Source organism: Poecilia formosa, unplaced genomic scaffold (genome assembly GCF_000485575.1).
Source record: "Poecilia formosa unplaced genomic scaffold, Poecilia_formosa-5.1.2 Scaffold64, whole genome shotgun sequence".
In the NCBI taxonomy this organism is placed as follows: domain Eukaryota; kingdom Metazoa; phylum Chordata; class Actinopteri; order Cyprinodontiformes; family Poeciliidae; genus Poecilia; species Poecilia formosa.
The window spans coordinates 2,195,259-2,209,691 of NW_006800003.1; the positions used below are offsets into that span (position 1 = coordinate 2,195,259).

At 41.5% G+C, this 14,433-nt stretch overlaps 2 protein-coding genes across 3 annotated transcripts; one reads left to right on the forward strand and one right to left on the reverse strand.

Moving 5' to 3' along the window:
* Window positions 1-479: 479 nt before the first annotated feature.
* On the reverse strand, window positions 480-4,662 carry LOC103139808 (junctophilin-1-like). 2 transcript variants are annotated; one of them, XM_007554638.2, is made up of 3 exons: window positions 4,406-4,662; window positions 3,742-4,294; window positions 480-1,284 (listed from the first exon to the last, which is right to left on the reverse strand). In XM_007554638.2, the coding sequence occupies exons 2-3, from the start codon at window positions 4,118-4,120 to the stop codon at window positions 506-508; spliced, it is 1,158 nt and encodes a 385-aa protein (XP_007554700.1). In that variant the 5' UTR covers window positions 4,121-4,294; window positions 4,406-4,662; the 3' UTR covers window positions 480-505. The 2 variants fall into 2 exon arrangements, with proteins under 2 accessions (XP_007554700.1, XP_016528139.1); XM_016672653.1 differs by lacking the exon at window positions 4,406-4,662 and having other exon boundaries at window positions 3,742-4,396.
* A 664-nt stretch (window positions 4,663-5,326) lies between these two features.
* gdap1 (ganglioside induced differentiation associated protein 1) lies at window positions 5,327-10,183 on the forward strand. Its single transcript, XM_007554616.2, has 7 exons — window positions 5,327-5,433; window positions 5,871-6,120; window positions 6,366-6,558; window positions 7,253-7,426; window positions 7,852-7,946; window positions 8,786-8,900; window positions 9,012-10,183. Exons 2-7 carry the CDS (start codon window positions 5,962-5,964, stop codon window positions 9,362-9,364), a joined length of 1,089 nt encoding a protein of 362 aa, XP_007554678.1. The 5' UTR covers window positions 5,327-5,433; window positions 5,871-5,961; the 3' UTR covers window positions 9,365-10,183.
* Window positions 10,184-14,433: the final 4,250 nt, after the last annotated feature.

Sequence of the window (14,433 nt, forward strand, 5' to 3'; positions counted from 1 at the left end):
CTCATACAATTCCCTGATGCAATGAAAGCAGAGGATGTCAAAGCAATGCTGTGAGCCCCAGCGTGGTGGTGGAGGTCGGTGGTAGGGGGGACTCTGGATGAAAAGGTCACATCACATTCACCTGTTAAAGAGCAGATGCCACATCAGAGCAATACTTGGCGTGGGCACAGCTATGGGTCATACAGCTCACACACGTGAACTCTCCGACACACGAAACACGCACACAATGCAAACAAAGACGCCCGACCCCTTCCCCTGGGAATGAAAAACTTGTGCAGAGAATAGAAACAGAACCTTTTTTCCAGGGACTATTGCCCTGGCAACACAAAATCCTTGACTGCTGATGATGTATAAAGGTTTGGACAACAGGTCACTAGACAACTCAGAGCCTTCAATTTATGAAAACCCTCTTCAGGATGTTCTCCTGCCTTTGTTGTCTATTTAAACAGTGCACACACACATGCATGTACAGGAGGATGAATGAAAACACACATACACATAAGCATCACAAGTACCTGGAAGCGGCTATTTCCACCTTACTCCTCGCAATGGCTGCAGCCCGCTGTGCCCCCTCCACAGCACGATCTACCTTCTCTTTGGTTTTGGGATTCTTAAGAGGAATCAACTGCTTTCTTATTCCACGCACCAGCACATTATTTTTGTACTTCCCTTCTTCTTTGGTGCTGTCTGGGAAAACAGTGCACCCATAGCCATGGCGCTTGTTGTTAAGCCACTCTCCTTCATATTTCATCCCGTTGGATCTCTCTGAAACACCAAATCCGTTACGCTTGTCATTCTTCCACTCCCCCATGTAGGTCTCAGTCGTGGTCGCGTCCACGTGGTCCTCCAGTGGTAGGTCCTCGTCTGGCAGCTCGCCATCACCGATTGATATGGTGGAGTTGGCGTCGCTGGAACTGATTCGGCTCATGGTGGCATCGCTCCTTGCGGAGCTACGTTTGCTGGAGATAGAGGTCCGAGAGTCAGACTTGCGCAACTGCCTAAGGCTGCCGAAAAGGGAACCCCGGCGGAACAGGCCCTTCTTCTTGCCGGTGACGACCTCGCTGTCTGAGTGGAAGTTGAGGACGAAACCACCACGAGTGCCCGTCGGCGTGTCCACAGGGGAGGAGAGGTCGTGGAGGACTGCACCGTTGCTCTGCTCAGAGCGCAGGGAGGCCATGGACGTACGAAGCGGGGAATGGATAACGGTGGCCATGCCATAGGGAACACTCTGACGGACGCCATAACCATGACGCATCCCACCCATCCATTGGCCTTGATAGGTTCCTGGGAAACATGCAGACATAAACCAGTGAGTTGCTGTGGTTCCGTAACATTTCACCATTCATTCTTCAATAAAATCCCTTTCCGCTTACAAGCTCTAAAGATATTTCACTTTTGTCATGTCTACTATGTGAAAATGGTTGGAAATAAGACTTATACGTTGGCATTTTTCACAAATCGAATTTTTGGTGGTCAAGATTGGGAACTGTTTGAGAAAACTAATGTAATTTATTTACATTATGTGTTAGCATACTGAGGCGGGAAATTTAATAGTGGTAATTGGACAAACAAAATCTGCTCCTCTACTTCCAAGAATCTCTTTATGCTACCCGTCAGTTCAGGATAAGACTTGGAGTACGGTCTGAAGGCAAGTATGTATGGGATTCTGGCAGAAATTAATGGACTTCACAAAGGTGCAGAAATGAATACACTTACTCATACAGCAATTTAAAGGATCCATGCTTTGGGGTAAAATATACATATATAGCTAATGAAATGCTTTCTCTTTTTTAGATCAGTGATGGTAAACACAGCAAACTGAATCAAAGGCTTAATTGAAGACCATCTGATTCTGTGAATCACTTGGTATAAACAAGAATCACTTGGGTAGGATTATGTTTTCAGGCAGCGACTAACTCTCCTCACTGACGATACGCAAATTCACTTCTGTTTGCCTGTGACGACAGGGAATTGCTATGAGTCACATAATAAGAGGAATACTTTATTAATCCTATTCAGTGCTGCTGAGCATGTGCAGGTCTTCTGTAGCTTCTTCAAAGCATCACATTACAATCCCGATCCTAATTAATACGTTCCTCCAATCTCATTTTGAAACACAATGAAATAAGCTGCTATGGTCACATATTAACAAAAAAAAAGGAGGGGGGAAGAAAAGCTACACTGGCCTGAGCGGGAATTTAGATGGATAAACAGTGTGATTAACAGGCTGGCTCCGAACTGCAGTCCAATTTGGTAACCCTGCAGATCAAGTTATCAGGATGTAACAGGGTCAGACAGCCAGATGTTGAGTAGATCCTCTAGGATCAGCTGATTTACCGAGCCCAGCAAACTGCAACAATCATATGTAAGGCATTTATTCTGCACCATGAGGCCTCACTTAAGAGTAGATAACAAATCCTCCAGTCTCTTGGATGTCTCACAGCGAGAACAGAATGATAAGTAACAATACTAAGAAGATGGTATTACTCATATTCATGGTATTACTCATACTAATGATTAGTTTCATTTACATAAAAAAGCAACATATATTCCTATGGTACTTTGGCATCTTATTGAGAAAACTAACATATTTTTTACTCTTTATAACCTCGGTGTATGTTGAAAGCAGCCACTTGTCCATACCTAGGATGCTAGTTTTAGCTTGCCTTCATGTGTGCAGTGCAACTCGGTTGCTTTACGTACAGAGGTGAAGTTTAAAACCCACTCAACAGAGTTCAAAACATGGTGTGTTTAATTTTACAAATAACTAAATATGCACGGGTTTCATTTTTTATGGGCTTTAAACCATCCTTCTCCAAAGCACTTGTTTCATGTAATAAATGAATAAATATATAATCTGGACTTATGACCTCTAGGGGGCATATTGTTAGTTTGGGAGATCTTAAGCAGTTGGTTAGTTTTTTTTTGTTTCTGTGGATTTGGCTGGAAACAGGCCCAAACAGACCCCATAAGATAAGGATGCTCCCAAATACCCAACCAACATCCCCATATGGGGCCTATACTGGAAGGAAATTGGCTTATGAATGGGCCTCAAGAAGAATTAACTGTGGATAATTTATGACCTACAGTTGATTTCTTAAACAGGTTTCATATAGGTCAACTGTACAGGTAAAAAGTGGCACCCAAGGAGATTACATACATACATTGGCTAAATCAGCTGATTTTCTAAGTATATTTTAGAGATCTACAAAAGGCTCAAAAAGCTGTCTCATACAGGAGAAACCCATTCTGAGCCCCTGGAAATTGTACCAGTTCAGCCTAAGCAAAGTCAATATGGAGCCCCACAAGTACATCCTGGCTGGGGATATGGTTCCACATAGAATATTCAATAAGAGCATAACAGGGAGACCATTTATATTCAGACTATGCTTTAAGTGGGATGATTTGCTTTGATGTCCAATCTCCCTCTTCATCAGGCATGGTGCCACTGAAGAGGAGTCTCACTCCTCCCACTGCCTGCGAGGAGCAACCGGTAGTTGCCAAATGAGATGCACTTCTAATTTTTTTTATTTTATTTTATTTTTTAAAGGAGGCCGCAAAAGACATGAGTTTAAAAACAGTTTTGGAGGCATAGGAGCGCAATCTCAGCTCACATCCGGTGAAGATTTACACAAACATGTAGTCTATTACATCTTCCCTTGGTTTGAGTCTGAGCAACCTACACACAAGCTGCATAACACATGATGTGTTAAAGCCACAAGGACGCTTGTGGGCTCTTACCGCCATCGCCGTACGTTTCGACCCCATATCCATCCTGCAGCCCGTTGCTCCAGGTCCCCTCGTATCTGGCAGGTGTGTTGTGGCTTTGCCGGACCCCGTAGCGACCCTTAAAGCCGTGACTCCACTCTCCTCGATAGATCCACCTGCCTTTATTCTCCACGCCGAGCCCGTGCCGCTTCCCCTGGGACCAGTAGCCCTTGTAGGTATTCCCGCTTGGCCAGGTGTACACCCCTACGATCTCGAAGCCGTGCGACCAGGACCCGGCGTATTCGCCCTGGCCCTTGGGTCCGGTGCAGATGCCGTGCCCATGGGCTTTGCCATCCTCCCACCCCCCGCAGTAAGTGCCACCGTCGTCGAAATCAAACCTTCCGCCCGTCATTCAGATAAAAGGCTGGGGGGGGAAAAAACGCAGATCGCGCTGCTGCTGCTGCTGCTGCTGCTGCTCCTGCTGCTGCTGCAGACTCGGGCGTCTCCAGGACCGAAGTGGGCTGTTCCAGAACTGGCGCTGTGATGGAAAGGACGATGGCAAGCAGGATGATGATAATGATGATGACTAGAGAGGAGCGAGAAATCAGAGAGGATGAGGAAACCCAGACACCGATATGTAATACAAATGGCATGCGTAATGGTAAGAGTAAAGGTATGAATGGTGGGCGTCATTTACCGGAGGCGCACACCCGGATTCTCCGCTGTGTGTTGCTCGTCTCCCCCCTCTCACCCACTGATCACAGAGGGAGAGAGAGAGGCATGGAGACCCTGCTGAAGAAAAAGGCACCGGGCCAATCGCGACGTCACGCCACAGAGGACCTCCCACTCTCATCTCTGCCTGTCGCGCTACCACCCCTCGCTGAAGAGCCTTGACGCCTCAGCCCTACCAAAATAAGGCACCTCTATATTTGTGTCACATTTGAAAGACGCGCCTTGCAGGCCACAGGTGTAAATGTCGACAGTAGCTGTACGCCCAACAAACACGTTTACCGCAATTATCAATGGTTAGATTATAGCTTTATTTTTTTGGACTAAAAATAAACAGTAGGAGTGTATAATTATGATGACAGCACTAAGCAGAGCGCATTGGTTTTTTGTTTTGTTTTTTTGTTTAAAAAAAAAAAAGGCTTAGTGGTATTTTTCAGTCCATTAAAATCTCAACGGGACTCAAAAGTAAAATCAAAGGAAATCATACTCACAACTTTCATTAGCTGGATCCATCAACTTAATTATTTAGTATTTTGTAGGCTTGATAAAGCCCAAGAGATGGTTGTCATATAGAAGAACAAGAATAGGGCACCCTCTGCTGTACAATGATTGTTATTGCATATAAATTATTAAAAACTATTTTTTTAAAAATATATATTTGGGAAGAAATACAAAATACAGATCGCACTGTTCAGATTTTTATTGTTTTAAAAATAATAAACACATCGTGTTCTTCTGCACAGTTTGTGACATAAATCCTCCATAAAATACATGTTGTGGATTCAATTTGATTGGAGTGTGACACTTGTTGAAAATGATCTTTGTCATGTTGTTTACGCAGAAACATGACCGAGGGAGCGCTGTGGGGAGCAAACTATCTCTGATGTATTTTTCTCCGGTAACCTAGTCAACAAGAATTTAGGCAGAAGAAAGTAAACATCTCATGAACATTGAATGTATTTTAAATGCTTTGTGCCTCGGAAAACTTTAGACTTTGTAAGTGTTTATTTTTCTTTCTGTTATATTTCCATTACAGAAACCTTTTGAAGGTAGCATTAAGATGTGTGTATTAGTTTGTGATGCATTTTTCCCTTTTGTTGTATGTCAGTTACAGGAAAAAAAAAAAAAAGAAAAAAGAAAAACTGTTTATAAAAGATCAGTTAAGAAAAGCAAGCTTTGTGTGGAGACTTTTTTGGCTGTTCATTGGCTGTCTACACATAATCACTGGTGGACAAGATCGAAGAACAATAATGAATCAGATACTGTTAAAATTCGTGATATGGCTGATATGGTGATATACTGTTCACTAATAAATAGAAAAAGGGTTAAAGAGTACCCTGGAGCTCAATGACTTGACCTGATGCTTACTTACTTACTGGAATAAAATTAAAGTAAAGCAAAGTGTTTTTTTTATTTTATTTTTTTATTCCAAGTTCCACGCCTGGCCAGCAGGGGGTGCAACAATGTGAACCTTGACGTGGCGCCTTCCCATCCTCTTGTTCCCTCGTAAGGCTAACAGATAAAATGGCGTCGGAAAACGGCTCTGAAACCCAAGATGAGAAAGCAGCTCTTATACAGGCCAGCTCAGAAGAGGAGACGCAACGACAGGGCGGCACAGTGTTGTGTAACAATGACTCAAAACTGACGCTGTATCACTGGACCCAGTCCTTCAATTCTCAGAAGGTGAGTCGGTGTCATCAAGTTTCAGCACCAAATGTCAGTGGACAGCTCCCTGATACAGATTTATTGACAGTTTCAGCAATGAAACTGGAACAATGTGGCTCTAAATGATTTTTTGGCATATTATTAAAAGGACAAAGTTACATTTTTCGCGACATTTATTCATTTAAACCGTTGCATATTTGATTAAATTATTTCAGGGGTGTGGAAAGAGAAGATCTCTACTGACCGTTACATTTGTCATTTAGGTGCGTCTGGCCATAGCAGAGAAAGGTTTGCGCTGTGAGGAGTATGATGTGAGCCTTCCTCTCAGTGAACACAATGAACCGTGGTTTATGCGTCTGAACCCCGCGGGTGAGGTGCCGGTTCTGGTCCACGACGATAAAGTCATCTGTGATCCAACACAGATCATGGATTATCTGGAGGATAACTTTAGCTATGGTAAGACTACAGTACACTTAAACTTTTTAACATTAGGCCTCATTCATATGGTTAAATTATGGCTAGGTTTACTAACTTAGTAGTTTCAGAATGGATTTCTGATAAGTTTGAAAAAGAGAGCAGCAAGGCATCTGATGTTAGAATATTTGCCTTCTTTTAGTTCATTTGTCTTCTTTTCTCTTTTCTGTTCAGTTTTGTTCAAAACTGCATGTGTGTTTATTTTTATTTGCTTTTAACGTTTGTCTTGGTTTGCATTCATCCACGTGCTCTTAAGATTCTGCACTGCAAATGAAATGAAAAACAAATCAGGCAAGTATGAGTTTACTTAAGTTGAAACTTGAAAATATTCAATCATTGAATCTTTTCAAAATATCATCAATGGTCAGCATTTCATCACTGCATTTTTAAACTGCCTTTTTTGCTTTTTCTTCTAAAAGCCTGTATAAGAACACGTCAGATGTTTAAGTTCAGATTAGTAAAGCTGAATAAATATGGATTATTTGGACCACAATGGACAGCTTTGTATTCGTATGATGTACTTATTAGTTTCCCGTCAGTAATTTAACAATCACAAGAGTTTTTTTTTGTTTTTTTTGTTCATGACTGAATATCTGTTTTGTTAACATGTCAGCTTTTCTTAAAGTTTGTTTTGATGTCCATATTTTTACTGTTTCCTTGGCCTGTGTGTCTTCAGAGGGAACTCCCAGGCTGGTTCCTGAGGAGAGCAGCAGGTACTATCTCAGAGTGCAGCACTACAGGGAGCTGCTAGACTCGCTGCCCATGGACGCATACACGCACGGCTGTATCCTTCATCCTGAGATCACTGCCGACTCCCACATCCCTGCATATGCTGCTGCATCGATACGAAGTAAGGCAACCTGATATTGCAGAGCAGTTTAAGATTTAGACCCTATAGATGCCATTGGTTATTCCATTCACCAAAATAAAATGTTCAACCTTGTGCAATGCTTCTGTGCCAATGGCAGCAAAACAAACCTGAAACATGTTGCTTCCACTGCTATCACTGACAAGTCAGCACAGTGTTCTTTAATCAGAAAGCTTAACTTTGCCTCCTCCTTTGACATGCTAATTTTTTACTGCAGTCAGATTGGTCAATATTTGCTAGTATTTTTAATTACCTCTAAAAAGGAACATTTCAAAGGCACCATTAAAGACTCATTGTGAGTATACACCAGAACCTTCCATCAGCATAATCTTTCCATAAAAATGACTGATTTCACACTGAAATCTAAAGTGCGCCTCATGATGCCCGTGCCTGTTTGTTGTTGGCAGCACAGATTGGAAACACGCAGACGGAGCTGGCGAAACTGGCTGAGCAGAACCCAGAGCTTAAAGATGCTTACATAGCAAAACAGAGGCGTTTGAAAGTAAGTCGGGGTAACAATATTAGCAAACTGCCAAATGTGCAAAAAATGGAATTTAGAACCAGACCTCTTGACTAATCACTTTTCCTATTCTACTTCTTTTCGACTGTGTCTGAACTGGGACGTAACAAAAAAAAAATTGTGCTTCTATGATTAGCTGGAGAGGTTTATTCTGATCTACACTCAAGTTTCAATTGAGTGTAGATTCTGAACATTTAGTAATTGATTTTGATATGCCAGATGTGAATAAGTCTAAAAAAAATCATTCTCAGCTTACATTAATGTTTGGAAACTATTTCTTCTTTAGTTGGCCTTAATAATAATAATAACAATAATAATAATAATAATAATAATAATAATAATAATAATACAAACTAAAAAAATCTCAATATGAGGGCATTACTGGAGAGTTTGCCAGTCAGACTGATCATTTCCAGCCTTAATTTCTTTCAGTGTGTTGATGTGCAATGTAGAATAAAGGTACATGGTTTCCATAATCATCTCTAATCAAATGTGTCTCTAAGGTAAGGTAAAATAAGGTAAGGTAATTTTACTTAAATAGCACATTTTCAGCAACAAGGCAATTCAAAGTGCTTTACATGAGTTAAAAAAGAAATACAAACAAAATAACAAACTGAAGGAAAGAACAAAAGAAGAAAAAGAATCTAATAATGTTGATCCAAAGTATATAAACGAGATACTCCTGTTCAGGGTTGCTAGATAAGTATAAGTAAGTATCTTTTGGTCTACTTCCTTGTCTGAGTTGGAAGGACAGGAGTCTAAAAAGTAGTTGCTCAGGTAGTTTTTTTTTCTGGATTCTAAGTTTGCTCTAATCCCTGTAGTCCAAGTTGTTTGACCATGACAACATGAAGTATCTCAAGAAGCTCCTGGATGAACTGGAAAGTGTGATGGACCAGGTGGAGACAGAATTGCAGAGGAGAGCGGAGGAAACACCTGGTATGTCAGAAAACAACCGCTGTAAGCAACATTTAGCATCAACATTTTCTATTTTATTATTTATTTTATTTATTTCTCTTTAAACGCGTCTTTCATCTCCCGTCTTCCCAGAGGAAGGCAAACCGTCGTGGCTGTGCGGAGATTTCTTCAGCATTGCCGACGTCTCGCTGGCGGTCACCTTGCACCGCTTGAAGTTCCTCGGTCTCTCCCGACGCTACTGGGGCAACGGCAGCCGGGTCAACGTGGAAACGTACTACGAGCGTGTTGTGGAGCGGCCGGCCTTCCGGAGGGTGCTGGGCCACGTCAACAACATCTTGATCTCTGCTGTCCTTCCTGTGGCGTTCCGAGTCGCCAGAAAGAATGCTCCTGTTATAGTCGGCACGACTCTGCTGGTCGGGGTCCTTGGGGGAGCTACGTATCTCGCCTTTCTCTACATGAAGAAGAGGCTCAGTCTCTTTAGTTGAAAGTTGGATTAAACTGATTTAAACCATTATTGGTCATATTACACAGATCTGCTACACGTAGCTCAACTATTCAGCACTGTTTTCTCTGTTGCCTGTTGCGCACAAAGCACTTATATCCATCCTTATTCACTGCTGATTTAAGGTATGTACTTATGCTCTGATCTTTGCTAGTTTCAGTCACATGTAACAGAACATTTACCGTTAAAGCTAAAAATATTATATTAAGTAGGCCAGCATTTCGTTACATGGAAGGATCATCACTTCTTGGTTTCATAGGTTCTACAGGTCTTCCTCTGAAATGTCTTTGACGTCACCATGGCTGCATATGAATGCTACATTTATGCCTGGCAACCCTTAAAGTAGAACAGTGTATATATGTAATATTAAATACAATGATGATCAAATACAAGTTGATATTGACTAGACAGGAATGAAAAACGTTTTACGAAAAACAGCAACTCTATGTTTAAGTGTTAATTTTTTTTCCCTCAAATGTGAAAACTCAAAGATGATCAATCTGATGTTTTATTTCAATACCACTATTTCAAATATATACATAGGTCTACTCAAAGACGGGCTTGTTTGATTGATATTGAATTTTGCATGGTTGGAATTTTAAAAAGAAACTGTTCTGAAAGCCCATAGTCTAGTTTTTGCACTTTATTTCGCAAAGACTTATCGTTGTTTCCTCCGCTGTATTTCAATTGTACAAACAGATGGCTTCATGCTTTCTGAAAGCTTTGTTGGTTTTTCAGTCTTCATATGCAGGGTGTTAGTCAAATATACGTGTCTGACAAATAAACTTCCAAACAACTTCAAGGTTTTACCTTGCATTCATTTGCCACTGAAAGGAGCATCTAAAAATATATGCATTTTAAATTATTACAGTGATTTCAAAATATTCCCTTCAATCATTACATGTTTTTTTTTATTTTTATTATGATTGACCCACACGTAACTGTCTAAAATGATTGGTCACTTAACTGTGTATAGAGCATCGGTTACAGGTGGCCTGGTGCCTGTTTTCAGTGGCCACTGGACGAGGTTCATGGTGATTTAGAGAGACCGATTAACCTCCAGAGGGATTTAATTCATGCACAGGCATGAACATGTAAATTTTATGCCCAGGCTAGGATTTTAACCCAGGATCTCCTGACAAGAGTGCAATCCACTGTTCCCCCACGCACTCTTTTCAGTCTGTGAAGACGGGAATTATTTTGATTCAAACTAGAATACAGGAGATGGACCTGTGTGCATGACATGAGGAGAAAATTAAAATATAGGAAATGTCACACCTTGAAATTTTGCATACGTTACACACCCATGTGCTGCTGATCTTTGCCGTTGGGTGTCTTTGCTTTTCCTTTCTTAATAGTTTCCTTGACCTTGAAGTATGTGGTCAAAAGGTGAAAAAAATGTGAAACACCACGAGTGAAAAAAACTTCTGCGAAGCCCTGCAAGTCAACATCTATGGTAATCTGTTTTCCCAGTCAGAGCCTCCCCCACGCCTCAACAAATCGACATTTAACATGTGCATGGCCTCCATTCAGATTCCACCTCACGTGAGCTCAGCCTCACATAAGAACAGACGCAGGGACTTTTCGACAAAGTCTGCCGTTTTTGTTTTTCGGTGTCCAAGGAGCTTGCTCAGTGGGGCTGTCAAAGGAAATTCCAGACACGTGTTGAAGCCTCCTGAGGATTGAGATGTCGAGAAAAAAACCCCTCAAAAACTTAACATTAGCTCACACGAGCACATTAGCTTTGGAAAATCATGCTAGTGTTTTTGAGTATCAACCAAAATTATGCCATTTTTGTTCTGGAGTTACGTAACAGAGGCCCTATTACAGGCCCCCTTATTTCTTTCTAAGCCAACAGTTAGGAAATCCATACTTTTGTTAGTGTGGTCAAAAACTAGCCATTGTATGTTTTATCCACTAGATGGCAGTGTTTCCTCATACTCATCTGACAGGGGTGAGAAGCTAATGTTTGTTGTTTCAGACAGGGGCAAAAGATGCTGCTTAAAAAAAATAAACCACTAAAGGATCTAATTTTTAACTGAAAATAATATTTTGCATAGCATAGCAATATACATAGTATGTAGTATACATAGCAATATTATGGAAGCACGTTTCTGACAATTTTTTGAATGTTATTAAAAATCATTTTCATTAGTTATCTCAATATAATGGGATGTTGTTGTTTTTTTTCATCAGTTAGCAGAAAAAAAACAAAACAAAAAGAACATCCTTACGTTTTTTGGGGAATAAGTTCTGCACAGATTTTTGAGACCTGTCTCAAAAATCTCTAAATTGTTGCATCACAATTTTGTTACCTGGCAATCCCAAGCCAAGCCCAGCACCTCACCTGGCAACCCAAATGGAGCTCCCCCCACTTCATTCAAGACGCTGCAACGGCTGCTTGAAAATGAAAATGTTTTGTTGGCTGCAATGCAGAGCATGGGTCCATGCATTTTCTCCCAGTCAGGTAGAAAAGAGCTGTGTGGCTTAGTTTCAATTTTGCGCTACAATGTCCCTGTGATATTTCCAATGGGAGTTGTAGTTTGCACACGCCACTCTGAAAACTACCAACAGCGTATGGCAGGATTTGCCATACGCTGTTGGTAGTACGCTTACTTCAGTCAAAAGACTTTGACTGAAGTAAGGTTCTGGTCCTACTGTTCATTACAAATCTGCAGATGATGGCGATGTAAGTACAAAATTATGTCTTATGTGTTTCATATTGTTGTTCAGTGTGAACAACATTCATTTGGCACAAACTAACACATACTCTGAGTCAAAGATGTGTGCTTGTACCACTATGCATCTACTTATAGCCATTTTCACATGTCTGAGGTGCTACTTTAAACTCTGAGCTGGGGGAGCTTGTCTAGCAACAGCTTATTTACATAAAAGTGACATAGCCTAACAACAGCACATTCCTAAATTAGTTAAATGCCATCTATCCATCCATTTTCAAACATGCTCATCCTTAGTGGGTTTGCAAGGGGTGCTGATGCCTATCTCTATTCAGAAGTGGATTGCTTGTGTGCTTTGGCCCATTGTCCTATTGCATAACCCAAGCGTGCTTGGACTTAAAGTCAGGAACTGATAGCTTGATATTCACCTTTTGGATTTTCTGCTTGAGAGCAGAATACATGGTACTCTAAGCAGAGTACCTTAGAAGCAGGTGAAAACCAAATGGCAAGTCACCAATGTTATTCAGAGCCTTCATTTTAAACAAAGTAGCAACTTCTTTGTAACTTATTAATGTCCTTTTACAGGCAGATCAGTTTGAAATGAGGGACAATCTCCCGTCTTAAATTCTGCGTACAAAGGGACGTCATGGAGAAGGTTGTCGACACCGATGATGTGGCATTAAAGACGTCTTTACTGGTCCTTCTGCGCCAGTTGTGGGATGTAACCAGGCCAACTAAAACATCATTTATCCTCCCTAACCTTTTTGGTGTATGTCAGAGATGGTGACTGGGATCCAGTCAGACCACCAAAAAACATTAGAAATGCTCATTTTTTCTCCTGTTAAAATAAAGCAGTCTGCATCAACAACTCTTTCATTTTCCCCTGTTGATCTGTCACCCAACATCTTGCTTTTCTCTGACCACAACCCCTTTCCCTTTGCTCCTTCTGGTAAATAGTCCTGTGTCAGAAGGAGGAGTAGAGCAGGTGTCTGCTTTGGAAATAGATAGTTGCATCGGAACCCCTAGAAGACAAACACATAGGATGTAGCGATAGAGGCTTGCACTACGGTGAGTTTATGTGATTGAGATGGAAAGCTGGAAATTGGAGGAAGAACCTAAAGCAAACTGGACAGAAAGTTAAAATGTCAGGGATTAAGAGAGTAAAAATGAGTGGTGCAGGTGGAGCAAACTGAAGTGCTTCTGAACATCTTTCTATCCCTGCTCTATCCTTGCAGCATGCAGCTTGCAGAGTATCTCCAGCAGCCAACAGATTCATTTCAGGGCAGCACAGTGACAAGCAGGACAAAGAAACTTGCGTACTCGCACTTTGGGACATTTTTCAGGGATTAATTAACCAAACATGCACATTTTTGGACTGTGGGAGAAAACCCGAGGACCCAGAAATGCATGGATGAAGGGAGAGAACATGAAAACTGTCTTGCTTGTCGTTTTACTTTAAATGTCTTGGTTCAGTTTAGCGTAAGCAGGAATTCTTGCTGAATTTGAACTTGCTAACAGGACGGCAGGTGGACTTGCCAGGTGACTGTGTTTGAGTTGTGTTGGATGTTCACAGACAGGAGGGCTGGGTAAACAAAAACCCCCGCAACAGTCAGCTGACGGTCAGCTTGATGCAGCTCTCACCAAGTCAGCCAAGTAAACGGGACCTTGGAAACTTCCATCAGACATTTTGCAGCTGGGGGGTTAGTGGGGAAAGAAATGCTCAGTCTTAGAATCAGAAGAAAATGGTGATATAAACCAGAGATCAATTTTCTGACTGCTTAATACAAATTGAGAATACAGCACCGTTCCTCTTTCCATATTGACACAAAGAAAACGTCCTGGCAGTGCAGAAGTTACACCTGCTTCATTTCTAGCCCTCCAGTTTCTTTGGACCCACTGTGCAAAATCAAAGAGAGCAAATGTCAAAAATGTGTTGACTCGACTGAAAAGGTGTTCTGAGAAAGCACCGGCCCCTTCCAGAAAGCAGAAAGTCTGCGATGCACTGTTTGCCAAGTGGACGGAGTAGGGATCTCATGATGTTGACACTACTGTTAAAATGACCCCCCCGCTGACTCATCCTTCCCGGCTTTATGATGAAATCCCGTGTCACCCTTCATCCCAACATGTGCTCCTCAAATATTTAACTTTGGCCTGTACAAATACTGTAGGGCTAGAGAGATGATACCCAGCACCATTTGGAGCATCGCAAATCTTTGGTCGATTGGCTCGATGTGGCCAAGTCAAACACTCCGAAAACTTTTTACTGTCTTAACGACCTGATTCTGTGTATGATAACATCCCTGTTAAACGACACATTAGGTTTCAATATTACACTAGATCTGAGATTACCTTTAAAATATTAAAGCACATATTT

Excerpts from the sequence above, each read along its gene's own strand:
- gdap1 (XM_007554616.2), top strand. The coding sequence starts at position 5,962 with ATGGCGTCGGAAAACGGCTCTGAAACCCAAGATGAGAAAGCAGCTCTT. Across the intron at positions 7,947-8,785 it reads CAAAACAGAGGCGTTTGAAA|TCCAAGTTGTTTGACCATGA; the intron begins GTAAGTCGGGGT and ends TAATCCCTGTAG. Across the intron at positions 8,901-9,011 it reads GAGAGCGGAGGAAACACCTG|AGGAAGGCAAACCGTCGTGG; the intron begins GTATGTCAGAAA and ends CCGTCTTCCCAG.
- LOC103139808 (XM_007554638.2), bottom strand. The coding sequence starts at position 4,120 with ATGACGGGCGGAAGGTTTGATTTCGACGACGGTGGCACTTACTGCGGG. Across the intron at positions 1,285-3,741 it reads CGAAACGTACGGCGATGGCG|GAACCTATCAAGGCCAATGG; the intron begins GTAAGAGCCCAC and ends CATGTTTCCCAG.